General features: G+C 42.6%; 2 protein-coding genes across 3 annotated transcripts in view; both read right to left on the bottom strand.

The window, feature by feature from the left end:
* Window positions 1-1,425: 1,425 nt before the first annotated feature.
* Window positions 1,426-3,940, bottom strand: LOC136664193 (ermin-like). Of its 2 annotated transcripts, none has more exons than XM_066641292.1 (2): window positions 3,120-3,940; window positions 1,426-2,350 (listed from the first exon to the last, which is right to left on the bottom strand). In XM_066641292.1, the coding sequence occupies exons 1-2, from the start codon at window positions 3,721-3,723 to the stop codon at window positions 2,172-2,174; spliced, it is 783 nt and encodes a 260-aa protein (XP_066497389.1). In that variant the 5' UTR covers window positions 3,724-3,940; the 3' UTR covers window positions 1,426-2,171. The 2 variants fall into 2 exon arrangements, with proteins under 2 accessions (XP_066497389.1, XP_066497388.1); XM_066641291.1 differs by having other exon boundaries at window positions 1,427-2,353.
* A 4,345-nt stretch (window positions 3,941-8,285) lies between these two features.
* cytip (cytohesin 1 interacting protein) overlaps window positions 8,286-16,220 on the bottom strand; it is a 9,160-nt gene continuing 1,225 nt past the window's right edge. The window contains exons 1-8 of the mRNA XM_066686947.1: window positions 15,586-16,220; window positions 15,113-15,162; window positions 14,945-14,999; window positions 14,640-14,742; window positions 13,074-13,167; window positions 12,783-12,849; window positions 11,928-11,994; window positions 8,286-9,783 (exon numbers count right to left, since the gene is read on the bottom strand). The exon at window positions 15,586-16,220 is cut by the window's right edge and continues 1,225 nt beyond it. Of these exons, the coding sequence (XP_066543044.1) occupies window positions 9,353-9,783; window positions 11,928-11,994; window positions 12,783-12,849; window positions 13,074-13,167; window positions 14,640-14,742; window positions 14,945-14,999; window positions 15,113-15,162; window positions 15,586-15,762 (1,044 nt within the window). The 5' untranslated portion in view covers window positions 15,763-16,220 and the 3' untranslated portion in view covers window positions 8,286-9,352. The remainder of the gene's footprint in view (window positions 9,784-11,927; window positions 11,995-12,782; window positions 12,850-13,073; window positions 13,168-14,639; window positions 14,743-14,944; window positions 15,000-15,112; window positions 15,163-15,585) is intronic.

Raw genomic sequence — 16,220 nt, 5'->3', positions numbered from 1 at the left:
ATTGCTACATCCACAAACATACACCGTAGTAAACAAAATCTCCCAGTGCTGAGTGTCAAACTCTCTGAATATGCTTGTGAACTTACAGTAAAACTACAGGAAGCTCTCTACCTTTCTTTGTAATTCAGGAAATTACCTGCGTACTGTAGAGCTTTGAACCACATCTGGTGAAAAAGACAAATCCATTAACAACCACTATCCGTTTGACCCCAGGAGAACTTGTTAAAAACCAAATTAAACACCAGTATAACGCTCCAGTAAATCGGACCCAACAAGAGACAGGACGATGTTCTGCAGACACTCAATTCAATGTGTTGCTGGAGTCTGTTTTTTGGGGTGTTCTTTTAAAAAAGAGAACCAAAGAACTTTCCGAAGAAGCAGCAAAAATGCGCCGATGAACTACAAGTCAACCTTCCACGCCTCGTTAGTGACAGAAATGTAAAGAACAAGTTCAGAGAGCTTAAACACTTCAGGATGCAGACATTGATTTGCAGAAGCCCACCATCAACTGAAGATTACATCTTCAACCTCAGAGGCTTTACCACACACTGCAAACCACTACTAAGACTGCAGCTTCTTAAAAAGCAAAGTAAAAAAGGAAACAAAAGCCTGTCACAAAGTCTTTCAGAATGATGGAATGAGGAAAGTGCTCATGATATGAACTATATCATTATTCGGGGAATTGTTTGTGGCTGCAGGTCGAACTGGACATTGTCTGTGACAAATACTTCAGTAAAGTGAAGCATCTAAACTTTTCAGATCCAAGGAAATGTTCTTTAAGCCGGACAGCATTCTCAGCCACGGAAGCTCCGCCCACAAGTTGATAGTCTGATACTTTGCGCGTTAATTTGGCCTCACTGTCTGCCAACATTCTACCAGCTGCAATCTGATTGGCTATCTGCCTCCTTGTATACATCATGCCAAAATATTAGACATTTGATTGGGCCTTTTGTGTGTCCTCCTCCTCCTGCAGTAGCAGGCGGTTCTTTGATGTATTGGGTGGCTAAAGGTACCAGATTCTCTAGAGCGTATAGCATCTAGCCATCTTTATCCCTGTTGAACATCACTTCACATACTGAAAGACTGCAGATAAGACAAGCAGGAAGTTGTCATAGTGTCATTATATCAGAATCAGAACTAGGAGAAAAGCACTAAAGGGTCTGGTATTGTCAATGTTTCACAGGCATCAAATGATTAGGATTTGCAGCCACTTACTAATATTTAAGACTGATTACGTACACTTCTGTGATTCTTTATGGGCTACTTATTAAAATTGACATGGTTTCGTTATATTTAAATGTTTCATTTCAAATCCAACTTGCTTGAGTACAGACCTCAACAAAAGAAAAAATAACCTTCCACTTACACAGTGATTAAAAACACATGTCAAACTGCATATAAAACATGGCAATAAATAAACTCCAAACTGATAGCCAGTGTAGATCTTGTTGCAGTCTTTTTTTAATATTATAGTTTGCAAAGTACAAAGCTGATATTGATTACAGTGTGTTAGAGGGACACTAGGTAAGATTTGTTATTTTTGTTCCTTGGCTCTTCTTACATTTGCAGAGAGTAGTTCACTTTACGAGCACTGACCTGAAATCCTCCAGGGGAGGGTGAGGTTTCCTGGATACATAGTGCCGTTTCTGTAGTGCTGAGCCCAGAGTAGCGATGACAGAGGCTCTATTCTCCATCACAATGATTTTGAAACTAATTTTAAGGTACAAATGCTACCTAGTGTTGCTTTATATTCATAAATATTCAGTGAACAATGTTAAAAACTTCACACTGCATTACAGCAGGTATAATTTTGCTAATCTTTATGCACATGCTCATACAAGCTGCAAGATGAAATGACCTGTTGCACGTGAGCTTAGCTTTTAGCTGCACAAGTATTCCAGTAATGAGTCTATGGAGGATTGTGTGCCTTCATCCTCTTAGCTGTTTAGTCTCATAGTGTTTTAGTGTTGAACTAGTGCAGCACCTCTTCACATGCACTGTGAACTGTGTTATTTCCTGTTAACTGAGCTACGATCAAACAAGGCCTAAGCACAACATAACAGAAACAGTCTCTTTTTTGTTATAAAAGTTGTGACAGCTCAAGCACATTCAGTCCTGGTCCGTGAACTCACATTTCTTAGGGGGGGGGGGGGGGGGGGTTCGGTACATATTTACAGCTGCATCATTGCTTCAAACTCCTCAATCCTCTGACGTGCGAGGCCTCTGCGGATCCGCCGGTACGAGACTGTTCCATACTTTCCTGTGGTTGACTGATCCAATGACTCTTTGTCTTGGTCCAGGTCCTCCCTTTCTTCCTGCTGGTCAGTCGTGAGAATTCTTCCATCAGCTCCTACTGTGTCAGAAAAAGGAAAATTTGTCTTTGTCTCCAATCAGACAATATATATGTATATTCCCCCTCTTTCAAGTTGCCATTTCAGAGATACAAGGTTTGTTCAGATATTGGTGTGACAGCAAATACATTTCTGATTTATGCAGATTATAAATAAAGTTCTCCATGAGATTTAGCAAAGAACTGAATCCAAGATGGCAGCCAAAACAGCAACCACACTTTCTTGCATCAATAAATCTCACAGTATTAATGCGCACACTGACAGCTTTGAGCTAGCTCTTAGATGATTTGCTACACCTTGGCTTATTTTCACATATGCAGCCCCTCAGTTAAAAGTTGCCTGCTATGCTATCAGTGCTAACGGCGTAGTTTGTTTACATCTGTTCCACAGTTTTTCCTGGAAGTGTTGTGTGTTGTGTGTGAGATTGAGCACCTCTGGGTAAGTATGAACCTATCTGTTCATGATATGTTGACATTGTGTAATCCAGTAATGTTTAAACGTCAACGAAATGTTCTAGAAAGTATAGCAATGTAAATAAAATAGTCTTTGCAATGGACATTTTGCAGGCACTGTTTTTTCCCCCACATACTATATACTATAATACTATAATATAACTGTTGAATTCAATGTCTTAACATTATTCTAGAGGCTTGTTTATGCAGTTGGTCTATTTCTGGCATTTTTATCACCTTCTAAGCTATCCACCAGGTTAAAGGCACTTAACATGTTAACTGAGACTCCAGCTTGCAATAACGCCTTGATACTTACCTCTGTCCTGTGTTCCTGTTGCATGAGCTGGTTCTGGTTCTGGTTCTGATGGTCTCACAGTGTCTGCTACTGGGGTTTTGTTTGTGTGCCTCTTGTCCTGATCTAACAGTGGTGTAGCTTCGTCTCTAGCAGACACTGGGCACTGTACTGCTGCAGGTTTTGAAAGCACTTCATTATGAACTGGACTGTTTTTAGGTGCCGTTATTGCCTCACTCTCCATTTCTTGGACTGAAGATGAAACATGATTCATTTTATTCTCCATTAAACTTTCCGTGTCTTTCTGACTGGCATAACTGTGATGTATAGAGGATGCTGCCAAATCTTCACCTCCTGGATGCTGAATCTGGGGCAAGGTTTGAGGCTCTTGAGGTTTTGCATCTCCCAAAGAACCAGGCCGTGAATCACAGATGGACACGTCCTGTTGAATTTCTTCATCTTCGCTGTAAAACACAGAATCGTCTCCTTCAGTCATTGCCAATGCAGCTTGACTTACTGCCTCTTCCAGAGTCTGCAGGGCCTCCAGAGTGACCCCTCCGCTAATGTCCACTGCTGGAGCCAGAATAGGGCTGCTTTCCGTGTCAAGTGCTCGTACAATTTCTGCCATCTTTACTTAGTTTCTGTTTCCGTTACTGGTGAATGTGATGTCCTTTTTTCTACCTCTAAATCTCCTCTAATTATTGCAGACTAGTTTAGCTTCAGTTCCTCGTGTCCAGCCACTCTTCTGCTCCAGTGTTCCTCTCTTCCACGCTCAGAGAAACATCCCATCTTGCATTCTAATGACTGGGCACACAGTCTTCAGCGAGCTTGGCTTTTGTGCTGGGGTGCAATGTAATTCTATAAGTGTCCTGAGCCACTGGAGAACAGAGGATTTGTGCTGCCCCACATGAATGGTCTTTTGTCTAAGGCTCCACTACAAACAAACCATTTGTCCTTGTGTTTAATCCTCGGCGAGTGACCACCATCACCAAAAGGTATTTTAGGATTAACATTCTGATCCAGGTTTGTCAAATGTCTGCCACTTATTGGTCTTTGCAGAAAGTGAACTCTGCTTTGGCCACTCTATCTGCTCTTGCATGCATCATGTTGCAAAAATATATAGCACACAGATATCTTAATCACTATGCCAAGATATGTTAGGCAATTGTATTACAGGAACAGTTTAGGGAAGACCTGTTTCTGTTCCAGCATGACTGTGCCCCTGTGCACAAAGCAAGGTCCATAAAGGTGTGATTGGGTGAGTTTGGTCTGGAAGAACTTGACTGGTCCACACAGATCCCTGACCTCATACTCATCAAACACCTTTGGGACAAACTAGAATGGACATCTGCAAGCCAGGCTCTGTCATCCAACATCAGTCCCTCAGTGTTTAAACTCTCAAATTTTATATTTTCAGATTAATGGGCGACAAATAGGCTCAAAAAAAATCATATAGAAACCCTTCCCAGAAGGTTCCTATTAGAGCTTTAAAGAGGCACCAATCCCATATTAATACCTATGGAATTAAAATGTTTTAAATTCTCCTAGGGGCGGCATGGCGTCTCTGTCATAGTTCCAGGGTTCTGGAGGAGTGTGGGTTTGAGTCCCGATCCGGGTGACTGTCTGTGAGGAGTGTGGTGTGTTCTCTCTGTGTCTACGTGGGTTTCCTCTGGGTGAATGCCTGTGGGGAGTGTGGTGTGTTCTCCCTGTGTCTGTATGGGTTTCCTCCGGGTGACTGTCTGTGAGGAGTGTGGTGTGTTCTCTCTGTGTCTGTGTGGGTTTCCTCCGGGTGACTGTCTGTGAGGAGTGTGGTGTGTTCTCTCTGTGTCTGCGTGGGTTTCCTCCGGGTGACTGTCTGTGAGGAGTGTGGTGTGTTCTCTCTGTGTCTACGTGGGTTTCCTCCGGGTGAATGCCTGTGGGGAGTGTGGTGTGTTCTCTCTATGTCTGCGTGGGTTTCCTCCGGGTGACTGTCTGTGAGGAGTGTGGTGTGTTCTCTCTGTGTCTGCGTGGGATTCCTCCGGGTGACTGTCTGTGAGGAGTGTGGTGTGTTCTCTCTGTGTCTGCGTGGGTTTCCTCCGGGTGACTGTCTGTGAGGAGTGTGGTGTGTTCTCTCTGTGTCTGCGTGGGTTTCCTCCGGGTGACTGTCTGTGAGGAGTGTGGTGTGTTCTCTCTGTGTCTGCGTGGTTTTCCTCCGGGTGACTGTCCGTGAGGAGTGTGGTGTGTTCTCTCTGTGTCTACGTGGGTTTCCTCCGGGTGACTGTCTGTGAGGAGTGTGGTGTGTCCTCTCTGTGTCTGCGTGGGTTTCCTCCGGGTAACTGTCCGTGAGGAGTGTGGTGTGTTCTCTCTGTGTCTACGTGGGTTTTCTCCGGGTGAATGCCTGTGGGGAGTGTGGTGTGTTCTCCCTGTGTCTCATGGGTTTCCTCCGGGTGACTGTCTGTGAGGAGTGTGGTGTGTTCTCCCTGTGTCTGCGTGTGTTTCCTCTGGGTGACTGTTTGTGAGGAGTGTGGTGTGTTCTCTCTGTGTCTGCGTGGGTTTCCTCCGGGTGACTGTCCGTGAGGAGTGTGGTGTGTTCTCTCTGTGTCTGCATGGGTTTCCTCCAGGTGACTGTCTGTGAGGAGTGTGGTGTGTTCTCTCTGTGACTGCATGGTAGGTGGATTGGTGACTCAAAAGTGTCTGTACGTGTGAGTGAATGTGTGAGTGTGCGTCACCCTGTGAAGACCTGACGCCCCCTCCAAGGTGTGTTCCTGCCTTGCACTCAATGATTCCAGGTAGGCTCCGGACCCACCGCCGCCCTGAACTGGATAAGGGTTACAGACAAAGAATGACACCTTTAGGTGTAATGTGAGTCACAGTATATTTGTCCATATAGAGTTCAGTTTGTGAATGAAGCGGCCTGTGTGCTGGGTCAGGGGTGCAGAATAGGGAAAGTGTAAAAATGTGCGTAATTAAAATATGAGTATGGGACTGTCAGCAGTGTTGGACAGTAACAAAGTAAATGTATTTGTTCCTTTACATAAGGGAACAGTATGTGACAATTAAAATTAAGCTTTAAAATGGTGATGCTCCACTGACCTGTAACTCAGCACTCCAGAAACTGCACTATGTAACTTTTGGAGGAATGTAGGAAACCACCCCTGCCCTCTCCCTTTTGATTTTAGTACAGTGATGTAAAAATAAGTGACACGAGGGAGAGCCCCAGGAGCAAAGACAAACAAGTCTTACCTAGTGTTCCTTTAATTAAATGATTTACTGGTTCACAAGAAGTTGTATAGACCATTAGTTCAGAAATTGTCTTCTGTGATTTGTGCTACGTCCAGTGTCAGACTAATTAATGACCTTCTGTAAGGTGCACATATAAGTAACATGACTGTATGAGCAAGAGCCTTGTTAAAGTAAAGGGAGAATATTTACTGGAGTGTTTTTTTACGATGGGTATCTCTCACACAACAAGTACATGGTGTGTGTACTCCATCCACCACTGATTCTCAGGACTAGGACTATGCCCCTCGTAGCATAACACTTGCACACTACTAATAGTGAAAAATGACTCATCCTGAAATATTAGCTGTTTTGTTTTTCCTCACACACTCCACAAACAAGGAACCACAGCCCATAATAACCCCCCCCCCCGTTCCTAAACAACCATAACCCAGTAAAAAGACCATCTGTGTCTCAATAACGAATCCTATTTCAAAGTCAGTTTCTCTACTGAACTCTTGATTCAAAATGAAAATGACCTGTGCATTGCTTAATTATAACATGCTGTTAACCAGTGTGGAAAGCTGCACTCATTTCTCCACTTGTTAATTAGGCTACTCCATTTAATGAGTCATATCTGAGTTATATACATTCTAACATTATTACTGTATTAGTGCAGGGCCTCTCCGTTAAGCTCCGGGACTGCCTCAAATACACATGGTCATGTTTATGTTCATGTCTTCATGGGTTACGTCTGGTTATAATGGAGAACAATGTCTCTGCTATTGCTTAGCAACAGGTGAGGCCACTGTCCCGAATGAGTTGATGGTTACAGATGCACAGGTAGCAGCCTCCTGTGTGTTTTGTTATCTGATCTGAAGAAGAAGAAGAGAGAGTGCAGCTCTTCTGAAGCATTTTGCTCTTTTACTTTTGCTTTTTTGCTGATTTTATTGTGGTTACACTGACAGAAGCGGCACATTCCATCGAAGCAAACCACAGAACTCATGCTGTTGATGCAAATGAGTGAGTGGGGAAGGAGAGCTCTGTGCAGCGTGAGATACCGGGTCCATCCCCGTAGCGTGTGGGAAGAGGAATTAAAATGTACACACTGCTGATCTTGCATACAATCAGTGCCTTTATGTGAAATCAGTGCTTCACAACTGGGGAAGAATGTAAAACAATTCAGAAATTAATTTGTGTGTGGTTTAATTTACTGAAAACAACACTCTTTAGGACAAAAACTACACGATCTGTCAGAAGCCTTTCTAGTTTGTAGTGAACCCTTAAAATCGGTGAGCTACTTTTGGGTGTACAAAATGAAACGTGACACTCATAAGCAGCTGCACATGAGCTCAGTTTCTCTGTAATCAATCACAAGAGCTGGGTTAGTGGAACTGTTTCATCCTAAAGCTTTGTGATGAGTTGAAGTGAACAGCACTGACTTCACTGACTGGGCTTGACTTGACTGGGGGGCAATCAGATCCTAACAGAAATGTTCCAACTTCTTGTAAAGCCTTCCCAGAGGAGTAGATCTAACTGCAGAGAAGAGAATCAATGGCCAGTAAGTACCACAGATATTTGGCTGGAAAAAAGAACGTCGTTGCCCTGCGATGGACTGGCGCCCCCTCCAGGGTGTGCTCCTGCATTGCGCCCAGTGTTTCCGGGTAGGCTCCAAACCCACCGCCGGCCCTGAACCGGGTAAGGCTTCCACACAATGGAGGAATGTAGGTGAATAACACAGTTTTGAGGAAAACATGGTGTGTCACACTGCCCTCTGGTGTCTGATGTGACTAAACAAAATGTGTTAATTGAAAGGATTAGAATCACACTCACAAATTATGAGTGTAAGCGATGTGTGAGTTATGATTTAATGCTGGTATCCTCTATGTACATCAGAAACAGTATGTCATCTGACTGTGGATATATTTGAATAAACTTTATTTTTGTGATAAAAGTTTGATTACAGTTCATATCATTTCCTATCAACTGCCTTTAATTATATTGACCTATGAAAAGCTTGCATCCCCATTGCCCCCTTCTGCACAGCCAGGCACTAGACTCTGTGAACATTTCTCTTTAAATGAACTTGAATTAAATGTTTAGAACTTTCTTTTTTTTCTTTTTTAATCTGCTCATGCAAAGTCAGTTTTGGAGGTTTGAGGTTTTTGGAACAGGGATCATGTTCGGTGCTGGTTGTTGTGCATGTGTGCATCATTGGCGAACGTGATAGGATACCAGTCTGTGAAAGTATATCAACTACAAAGAGCTAAAATAGTCAGTAGGGTAGCACCTTCATCAAGCCCACATCCTGTTTTGAACACTCCTCACATCGATCTGTGGTTAAGGGCTGTGGTATCTGTTAACTCACAGAGCCTTGCTTGCTGACTGCTTTTGATCTCACCTGAGCACTCTCAGTAAACTGGTCTTATTTCCAGTATCCTCCAAATGTACATTTCTTTGTGATATCTCTCATGTCCCGGTGCGCACCCGGAGAGTGTAAATGCACAGTTAATGCACAGTTAAAGATGATTCTTTTTTTTCTTTTTGTACAAATATATCTTTTATTACTGCTACATGTAATGGTGTGCAGATCTAGGTCATTTGGAGAAATGCATGGTTTCCCTCGCTGTCTTCTCACGCAACCTCCTTTACAGGTAGCAGATCACATGCAGAGATCCTGCTGGAACTGGCCAAGTGCAGGTTTTTTAATGCAGTTATTTGGCAGAAGTCCCAAACCAGGGTGGAAATTAGGGTAATGCTTGTTGCACTTCAGAAATAAAAGGTAAAAGGCACATTCATTAATTTACATTGTGCTGCACCCTGTGCTACCTGCTCATGCACGGTTCCGTTCAGTTCGTTGAGTGTGTCTGCATGTAAAATTGCGTAATGCTCTTGTGCGGCTTGTGTCCGTCAGACTCAAGCCTTGGTGGGGGTCATTGGTAGAACTCTGTGAGCTCCAGTCCACTTCTCTGTTTTGAAGGCTGAAAAAACCGGAAATGTCTTTCAAATGTCACATTCCTTCCCCGTATAAAAACACTGTCGGTATGCCCACTGATGGCTCAGGTTGTCTCCTCTTCCTCCACTGAGTGGTTCAGTCCTGGTAAATACTTGAGAATGTTTTTGCGCATGCTTTCCCTTCTCCTTCTGCGAGGCAAGGTGCCGAACAAGGAGCTGGGGCCGTTGGAGGCGCGGTTGTTGTCGCAGGGAGGGGACTGGCAGCGGCTGCCGTTGCTGACGCTGTGGGTTCGGGTTAAAGTGGGCCTCGACGGCGCCCCCTCTGGCTGGAACTCTTTACAGAAGAAGCCCTGCTCAATGGGGCTGAAGGGGCTGTGGTCAAAAAACACAGGGGACAAGAGGTCCTCGCTGTCATCCGTCAGCACGCTCAGGCAGCTGCTGTCGCTGGAGAATCGCTGACCACATCGCCCCGTAGGGGACGGGAGAGACATGAGAGAGTCCATAGAAGGATGCTGAGAGCTGACGCTCAGGTTTCCTGCACAGAGAAGGTGTACTGTTAGATTATTGTTTTTGTAACAAAGGCACAGTTTGACTGATTGATGCAAAGCACAATAGCATCTCCTCATAGTGGGTGGGTGTGTGGGTGAGTGAGTTCCATGAGGTGCTTCACATCTAAAAATCTAAACGTGAAGAATGTCAAGCCCAAACTTCAGAACATTTTTACTCCTGTGTCTTTAAAACTGAAGCGTTAAACTAAACCCCTCAAAAACAACAAGTAAAATGCGCTTTATTATGATTTGGAAACTTTACATTGTCTGAAATGAACACCGTTAATAAACTATAGTTAAGAGTTAGAGTTAAACTGTTGTAAAAACTTGAAAATTAAATCCCTCAACAGTGAGTTAAGGTCTGGTTAAGTTTCCATCCTGAAGGTTTTGTTCTGACGGTGACGGTTTATAAATAAAAATCAGATAATAAGGAAGCCGCACTGTTTTTTAAAGAAGTGAACGGTGAAGTGAGTGCCTTCCTGTTTGTATGTGATCTTTAAGATTGGTTCTGGGTGGTGGCAGAACTGAACTGAAATGTACTGATGGATGAACCTCTGCACCAAGGTCGAGCTCTTAGTTTGTTCACTCCTCCTTACCACAGCACCACAGACATCCGTTTCCCAGAAATAATGCAGTGATTATTAACACCTTCAAAGCACAGCATTAATATCCAGTAACTACACGGACTACAGTGTGAACAATGACTGAACAGTAACTGTTTTCCTAACTTTACCAAAGCCTCATATTTGTATTGGAGCTGAGTATGAGCTCAGATGAGCCTCTAAAATGATCAGATTAACTCGCTGAAATTTAAGTCTAGTTTAGAATGCTCTTAAATTAGTGTAACTCTGATTTGCGAGTTGTAAAAGGCCCTATACCAATATATTTTGATTATATGTTTTATACTGTTCTTTTATACATTTTCATAACATTTTACTGAAACATTAATGTTTACTAAAATTCAATTCTGCTCTTCTGAAATCTACCGCACGGATTAAACTGACTACTAGTGCTACGTAACAGATACGGTGGTGGGTTCGGAGCCTACCCAGAATCACTGGGCACGAGGCAGGAACCTGGAGGGGGCGCCAGTCCTTCACAGGGCGACACACACACTCACATTCACTCACACCTACGGACACTTCTGAGTCTCCAATTGGGTTTATTCAAATGTTGGGTGTTATTTTGTTTTTTAGCAAATAAACACTTACTGCTCAGATAAGTATCTTTATTATTCTCATAATCTCTGCCTCCTAAACGTTTGCACAGTACTGTGTGTTGTCATTTAAAGGGGTTAGTATGACCACAATGCTTCAGGTTATCAAAGGACCACAGAGATCTCACACTGAAGTCATATTAGCTTTTTGTTCAGTAGCTACACTGCAAACTAGCTAACTTCTTATGACCATTTCACACACTTTGGCTTGGCCACTGTGTCCTTGCCATTTCACAACTTCAGGGACTGTTCTAAAAGTAGTCCTTGTTCTACCCTAGAAAGCCGTGCAGTGCCGTACTATAAGGAACACCACTGGCTTGTTCACCTGAGGTTTCATGTTAAATCTTCTCTCTTCACTGGTGAAGCTGCTTGTGACAACATTAGTTGTAAAGAACGCTAGATGAATACGTTTGATTTGATGATATGAAATGATTTTAAAACAGGCTTTACTCGAACATACGTGACCATATTCACACATTAATTATCAAGCCATTCATGGTTTGAAGCAGATACGGTCAGAGCAGCTACAGCGGTAAAATCTGCAGCGTATGGAGCTTGAGAGTTTGCTGATTAGAGATGCTGATTGGTTTTGTATCATTCACCGGAGGTTTTCAGTCATTGCTGAGAACTGATAAAGGAGGTAGTGAAACAGGGCAGCGATGTTGGCCCTGATATGTTCTACACTACTGTATTCTGTGAAAAACAGCCTGTCAGGAAGTCAGCACAGTGCCCAAAGCCCAGTCTGCAGTCAGCATGTAAGCTCTGGTCTGTGTTGGAACTCCCCAAAAGAGACATTTATGATTTCTCACATTTCTCACATGGACCGTCAGCCCGTTTCAATAAGTGAATGGTAAAAGTTTGTTGGTGTGAGAGGATGTGCTTGTGGTTTTTCAGCTGTATGTATTTTTCTCTCACCTCGAGTAAGACGCTTTTCCTGCAGGGTGAGGGCCTTGAACTCCACCCATTTCTCATGCACTGTTTGCTGCGTTAAAAAAGCACACGCATGTGAGAACATGTATCATGTATGACCTGCGTCAGTCAGAATTCTAATCACTGAGCTGTATGTTATTTCGGCTCCAAATCTGAATGCTACTCACTTTGAACCTGTTTTTTTTATATACATATAATATGTTAAATAATATAAAATGTATAATACATCAATTCTTTATTTCCAACAACTAGATAAAATGAACCTTTTAAATGTAAGAAGTGTTCGATAAAAATAGGACAAAACTCCACACGGAAATCACTGATCTGACCTCTTTTGGTTTGACTGATCTTATCTCGTAATGTCTGTGCAAGATTAGAGCCAAACCAACGTAGAGCAAGATGGGGAGTTGTAAAAGAGGGCATTAAACCATTGCCAGCTTTTCTCGGGTATAATTTAACATTCTTACTGTTAATGAGGTCAAAATAATAATAAACCAGTGGCATCCAAAAGCCTGAGATGAAAGGTTCCAATGCGTTTGTAGTCTCTTCTCACGTAACACTTTATTGTTATTAGAATAAACTGAAAGAGTGAAAATCTAAATGTTCAAAGCGTTTACATGGCCTTTAGTACTCCACATGGCAGAGGGCCCTGATGAGCAGATTCTGATTAGACTCAAGGAGCTCTGACATATTTATATATAATAAAAGCCTTATCTGAGCCTAAGAATTTTAAGCTTTTATTAAATGACCAAAAATAAAACAGATTTTCAGTGGTCTCAGACTTTTGGAGCCAACTATTAGTCACATGTGAGGAACTGGATGTATGTGTCGTGAACACACCTTGAGCAAACGTAGCTTCTTCTCCAGTTCAATTCTTTTCACCACACTCCCACTGACTGTCTCCACCCTACACACACACACACACACACACAACATGGGTCTGAGTCCAGGCCAAAAGGCTCTCTTGCTGAAAGCTATTTAATGCCTCTCAAGCAAATATCTTTTTTACCAATGTGTTTATGCATTTAACACAACTTCCTTGAGCCCAGTAATTAACTAATGATGCACAGGTCAAGGTCACGACTCTAGTCATTTTTGAGTCACTTTTATTTTCCATTTGTGTTTACTCACTTCAACAAGTTGACAGACTCTGTGATCAGTTTAATTATGCACTGATGGGTGAGTCCTTTAATGCTGACACCATTTACTGTCAGTATGATGTCACCTGCCAGAGAGAGAGAGAGAGATAGAGAATATAGGGAGAGATTGTTAGAGATAATCATCATTGCACTAGATCATTTACATGTCTAAAGTGTAAGTGTAAATGTGAGAACCACAGAAATGAAAAAAGAAAAACAATCATGATGCAGTAAACTAACTCAAATAGATGTGTTCAAATATAAATCATAGAGTGCTGTGCAAAGCTCAGAACAAATGATCATAGTTACACTGACCACCCTAGATCCCATACCTCAGCATCACTGAATGTGTTTGGGAGTTCTTGGATCGTGCCACCAACTTCAAGGTGGTCTATGACTAAACTTCAAGTGGTCTGACTAAACTTCAAGGTGGTCTATGACTAAACTTCAGGTGGTCTATGACTAAACGTCAGGTGGTCTATGACTAAACTTCAGGTGGTCTATGACTAAACTTTAGGTGGTCTATGACTAAACTTCAGGTGGTCTATGACTAAACTTCAGGTGGTCTATGACTAAACTTCAGGCGGTCTATGACTAAATTTTAGGTGGTCTATGACTAAACTTCAAGTGGTCTGACTAAACTTCAGGTGGTCTATGACTAAACTTCAGGTGGTCTATGACTAAACTTTAGGTGGTCTATGACTAAACTTCAGGTGGTCTATGACTAAACTTCAGGTGGTCTGACTAAACTTCAGGTGGTCTATGACTAAACTTCAGGTGGTCTATGATTAAAATGCAGGTGGTCTATGACTAAACTTCAGGTGGTCTATGACTAAACGTCAGGTGGTCTATGACTAAACTTCAGGTGGTCTATGACTAAACTTTAGGTGGTCTATGACTAAACTTCAGGTGGTCTATGACTAAACTTCAGGTGGTCTGACTAAACTTCAGGTGGTCTATGACTAAACTTCAGGTGGTCTATGATTAAAATGCAGGTGGTCTATGACTAAACTTCAGGTGGTCTATGACTAAACTTCAGGTGGTCTGACTAAACTTTAGGTGGTCTATGACTAAACTTTAGGTGGTCTATGACTAAACTTCAGGTGGTCTATGACTAAACTTCAGGTGGTCTATGACTAAACTTCAGGTGGTCTATGACTTCTAAACCTTTGCACAGCATTCTGTTCCATCCATAGTTAAGTAGTAAGTAAGGAATCCAAATGTTATTAATGTAAAATATTTACATTAAAAAAAAAATTGTAACAATTCATATATTTTATGAGAAAATATGCAAATATGCACATTTAATGCACACATGTGAAATCATCACAGCACTTTTGTCACCAAGTATGAAGGGAGTGGTGAGTGTTGACCCTGTTGCTGTTTGCACTGAAAATGTCAGTCATCGGAAAAAAAAGTGTGGTGAGTGCAGAAGCATTAAAATTAGCTGTAGCACCAGTTACAGTGGTTGTGTGGGAAAGAGCAGCACTGAAAGGGTCAGAAAACATAGGTGTGTGGTAGAAAGGAAGTGGCATCTGTGTCTCTTTCTGAATCTCACCGGCTGTTAGACCTGCTCTTTCTGCTGCACTGCCGTCCTGCACACTGCACACAAAGGTGCACATCTCCACCTCGTTACTGTTCCTCAGCTGGAGTCCGTACGTCTAACGGTCACAGAAAAGTCGACAGAAACAGAGTATTCAGATTAGTATTCACATATAATGGTCGCTCATTCAGAACAATGTGTGGCTGTGCACTGGCTGCGCGCATAAACATTAATAACATAGAGGATGAGAAAACTGAACTGAAACTACGACCCCCTCTTGGCTGCTTGGCTGAAACTGAAATAAAGAAATAAAAGCATACCTGAACTTCGAATCCAAATGCTTCATTGTCCTGCTTTTGTAGCTCAGCTGTGGTTCTGTAAGTGGGAAAGAAATATCCATTCATTAGCTCTTACAAAGTTACACGTCCTTGTGCTGCTACAAAGTGCTCAGACACTTAACTACTGGAAAATGCCTTGTGTGTATTTACCTCTGAGGATCTGTGTAGTCCACTAGAGAGCTTGTGGACATTCGGTTCAACTGCATTTGAATAAATAAATAAATAAATAAATAAATAAATAAAATTGGGGGAAAAAATGGATGCATAGCAAAATATATTGTAAAAAATGATATGTATAATATACTGTACATATAGTACTATGCAATAGCAGCATTATTATACTATACTGTGCAATATTATACAGTAATGCCACAATGCCAGTAATGTAACAAACACACACACACACACATATATATATATATAGTGTTATACAGTGGCACTGTTTGTTAATGCAAGGCGATTTCAAATGCACTCGTTGCAACATGTAACCTATGCACTTTCCCAAAAAAAAGCATCATCAAACTTCTCATTCAGCTGTAGCACCACATCTTAAATATAATAACAAATGACTGATGTAATCTTATTCATCATTATCCTGGAAGACAGCCGTTTGTTCATCCCACCTGATTGCGTCCCCGTGGCAGCGTCCCGCCAGTGTTCTCTCCGTTCTTGGGCTGTTTTCCATTGTTCAAGGAACGCCGTCTCCATGGGAGTCCCTTCCTAGGGGAGTTCTCCAGGATGTAGGTGTCCAGGCTCTTCTGCTGCTGCAGAGCTGCTCTACGGTTCATGTTGAAGCTCATGGTCTGAGTCAGACAGCGCTCACACCACCACAGCTCACAGCAGCCAACAAACCAACTTGCACGTCTGCGCTGGGGATGAGTAATGTGTCAGAGCGGATACGGGTCATGTGATTGCCGGAGACCTGCGTCTGTGTGTGTACGGGTGTGTGTTTTCCTCTCACACTCTTGCAGTTCCTTTCTTTTTCATTTAAACCCTTCTTCATCTGCTGTGGTGAAGTGTGTGTCTGTCTCGTTTATTAAGAACTCAGTCTTCCATGGCGCTCTCTCTCTCTCTCTCTCCCTTCATAAACCTCGGCTCAGCCAGCAACGAGACGCACGCAAGAGGCTGTGGTGGTCTCCTCCTTGCTCTCACCTGTTTCCTCTGCTCTCCACTTCTTTCACTTCTGCAACTGGTTCAAAGACCACTTCTACTCTGTAAGCAACACACAGGCTTTCAGACTTTCAGCAGTGGTGGGAAA

This window comes from Hoplias malabaricus, chromosome 12 (assembly GCF_029633855.1).
Source record: "Hoplias malabaricus isolate fHopMal1 chromosome 12, fHopMal1.hap1, whole genome shotgun sequence".
Classification (NCBI taxonomy): domain Eukaryota; kingdom Metazoa; phylum Chordata; class Actinopteri; order Characiformes; family Erythrinidae; genus Hoplias; species Hoplias malabaricus.
This window is presented reverse-complemented; position numbering and strand designations above follow the sequence as displayed.

Excerpts from the sequence above, each read along its gene's own strand:
- LOC136664193 (XM_066641291.1), bottom strand. The coding sequence starts at position 3,723 with ATGGCAGAAATTGTACGAGCACTTGACACGGAAAGCAGCCCTATTCTG. Across the intron at positions 2,354-3,119 it reads AACAGGAACACAGGACAGAG|TAGGAGCTGATGGAAGAATT; the intron begins GTAAGTATCAAG and ends TTTCTGACACAG.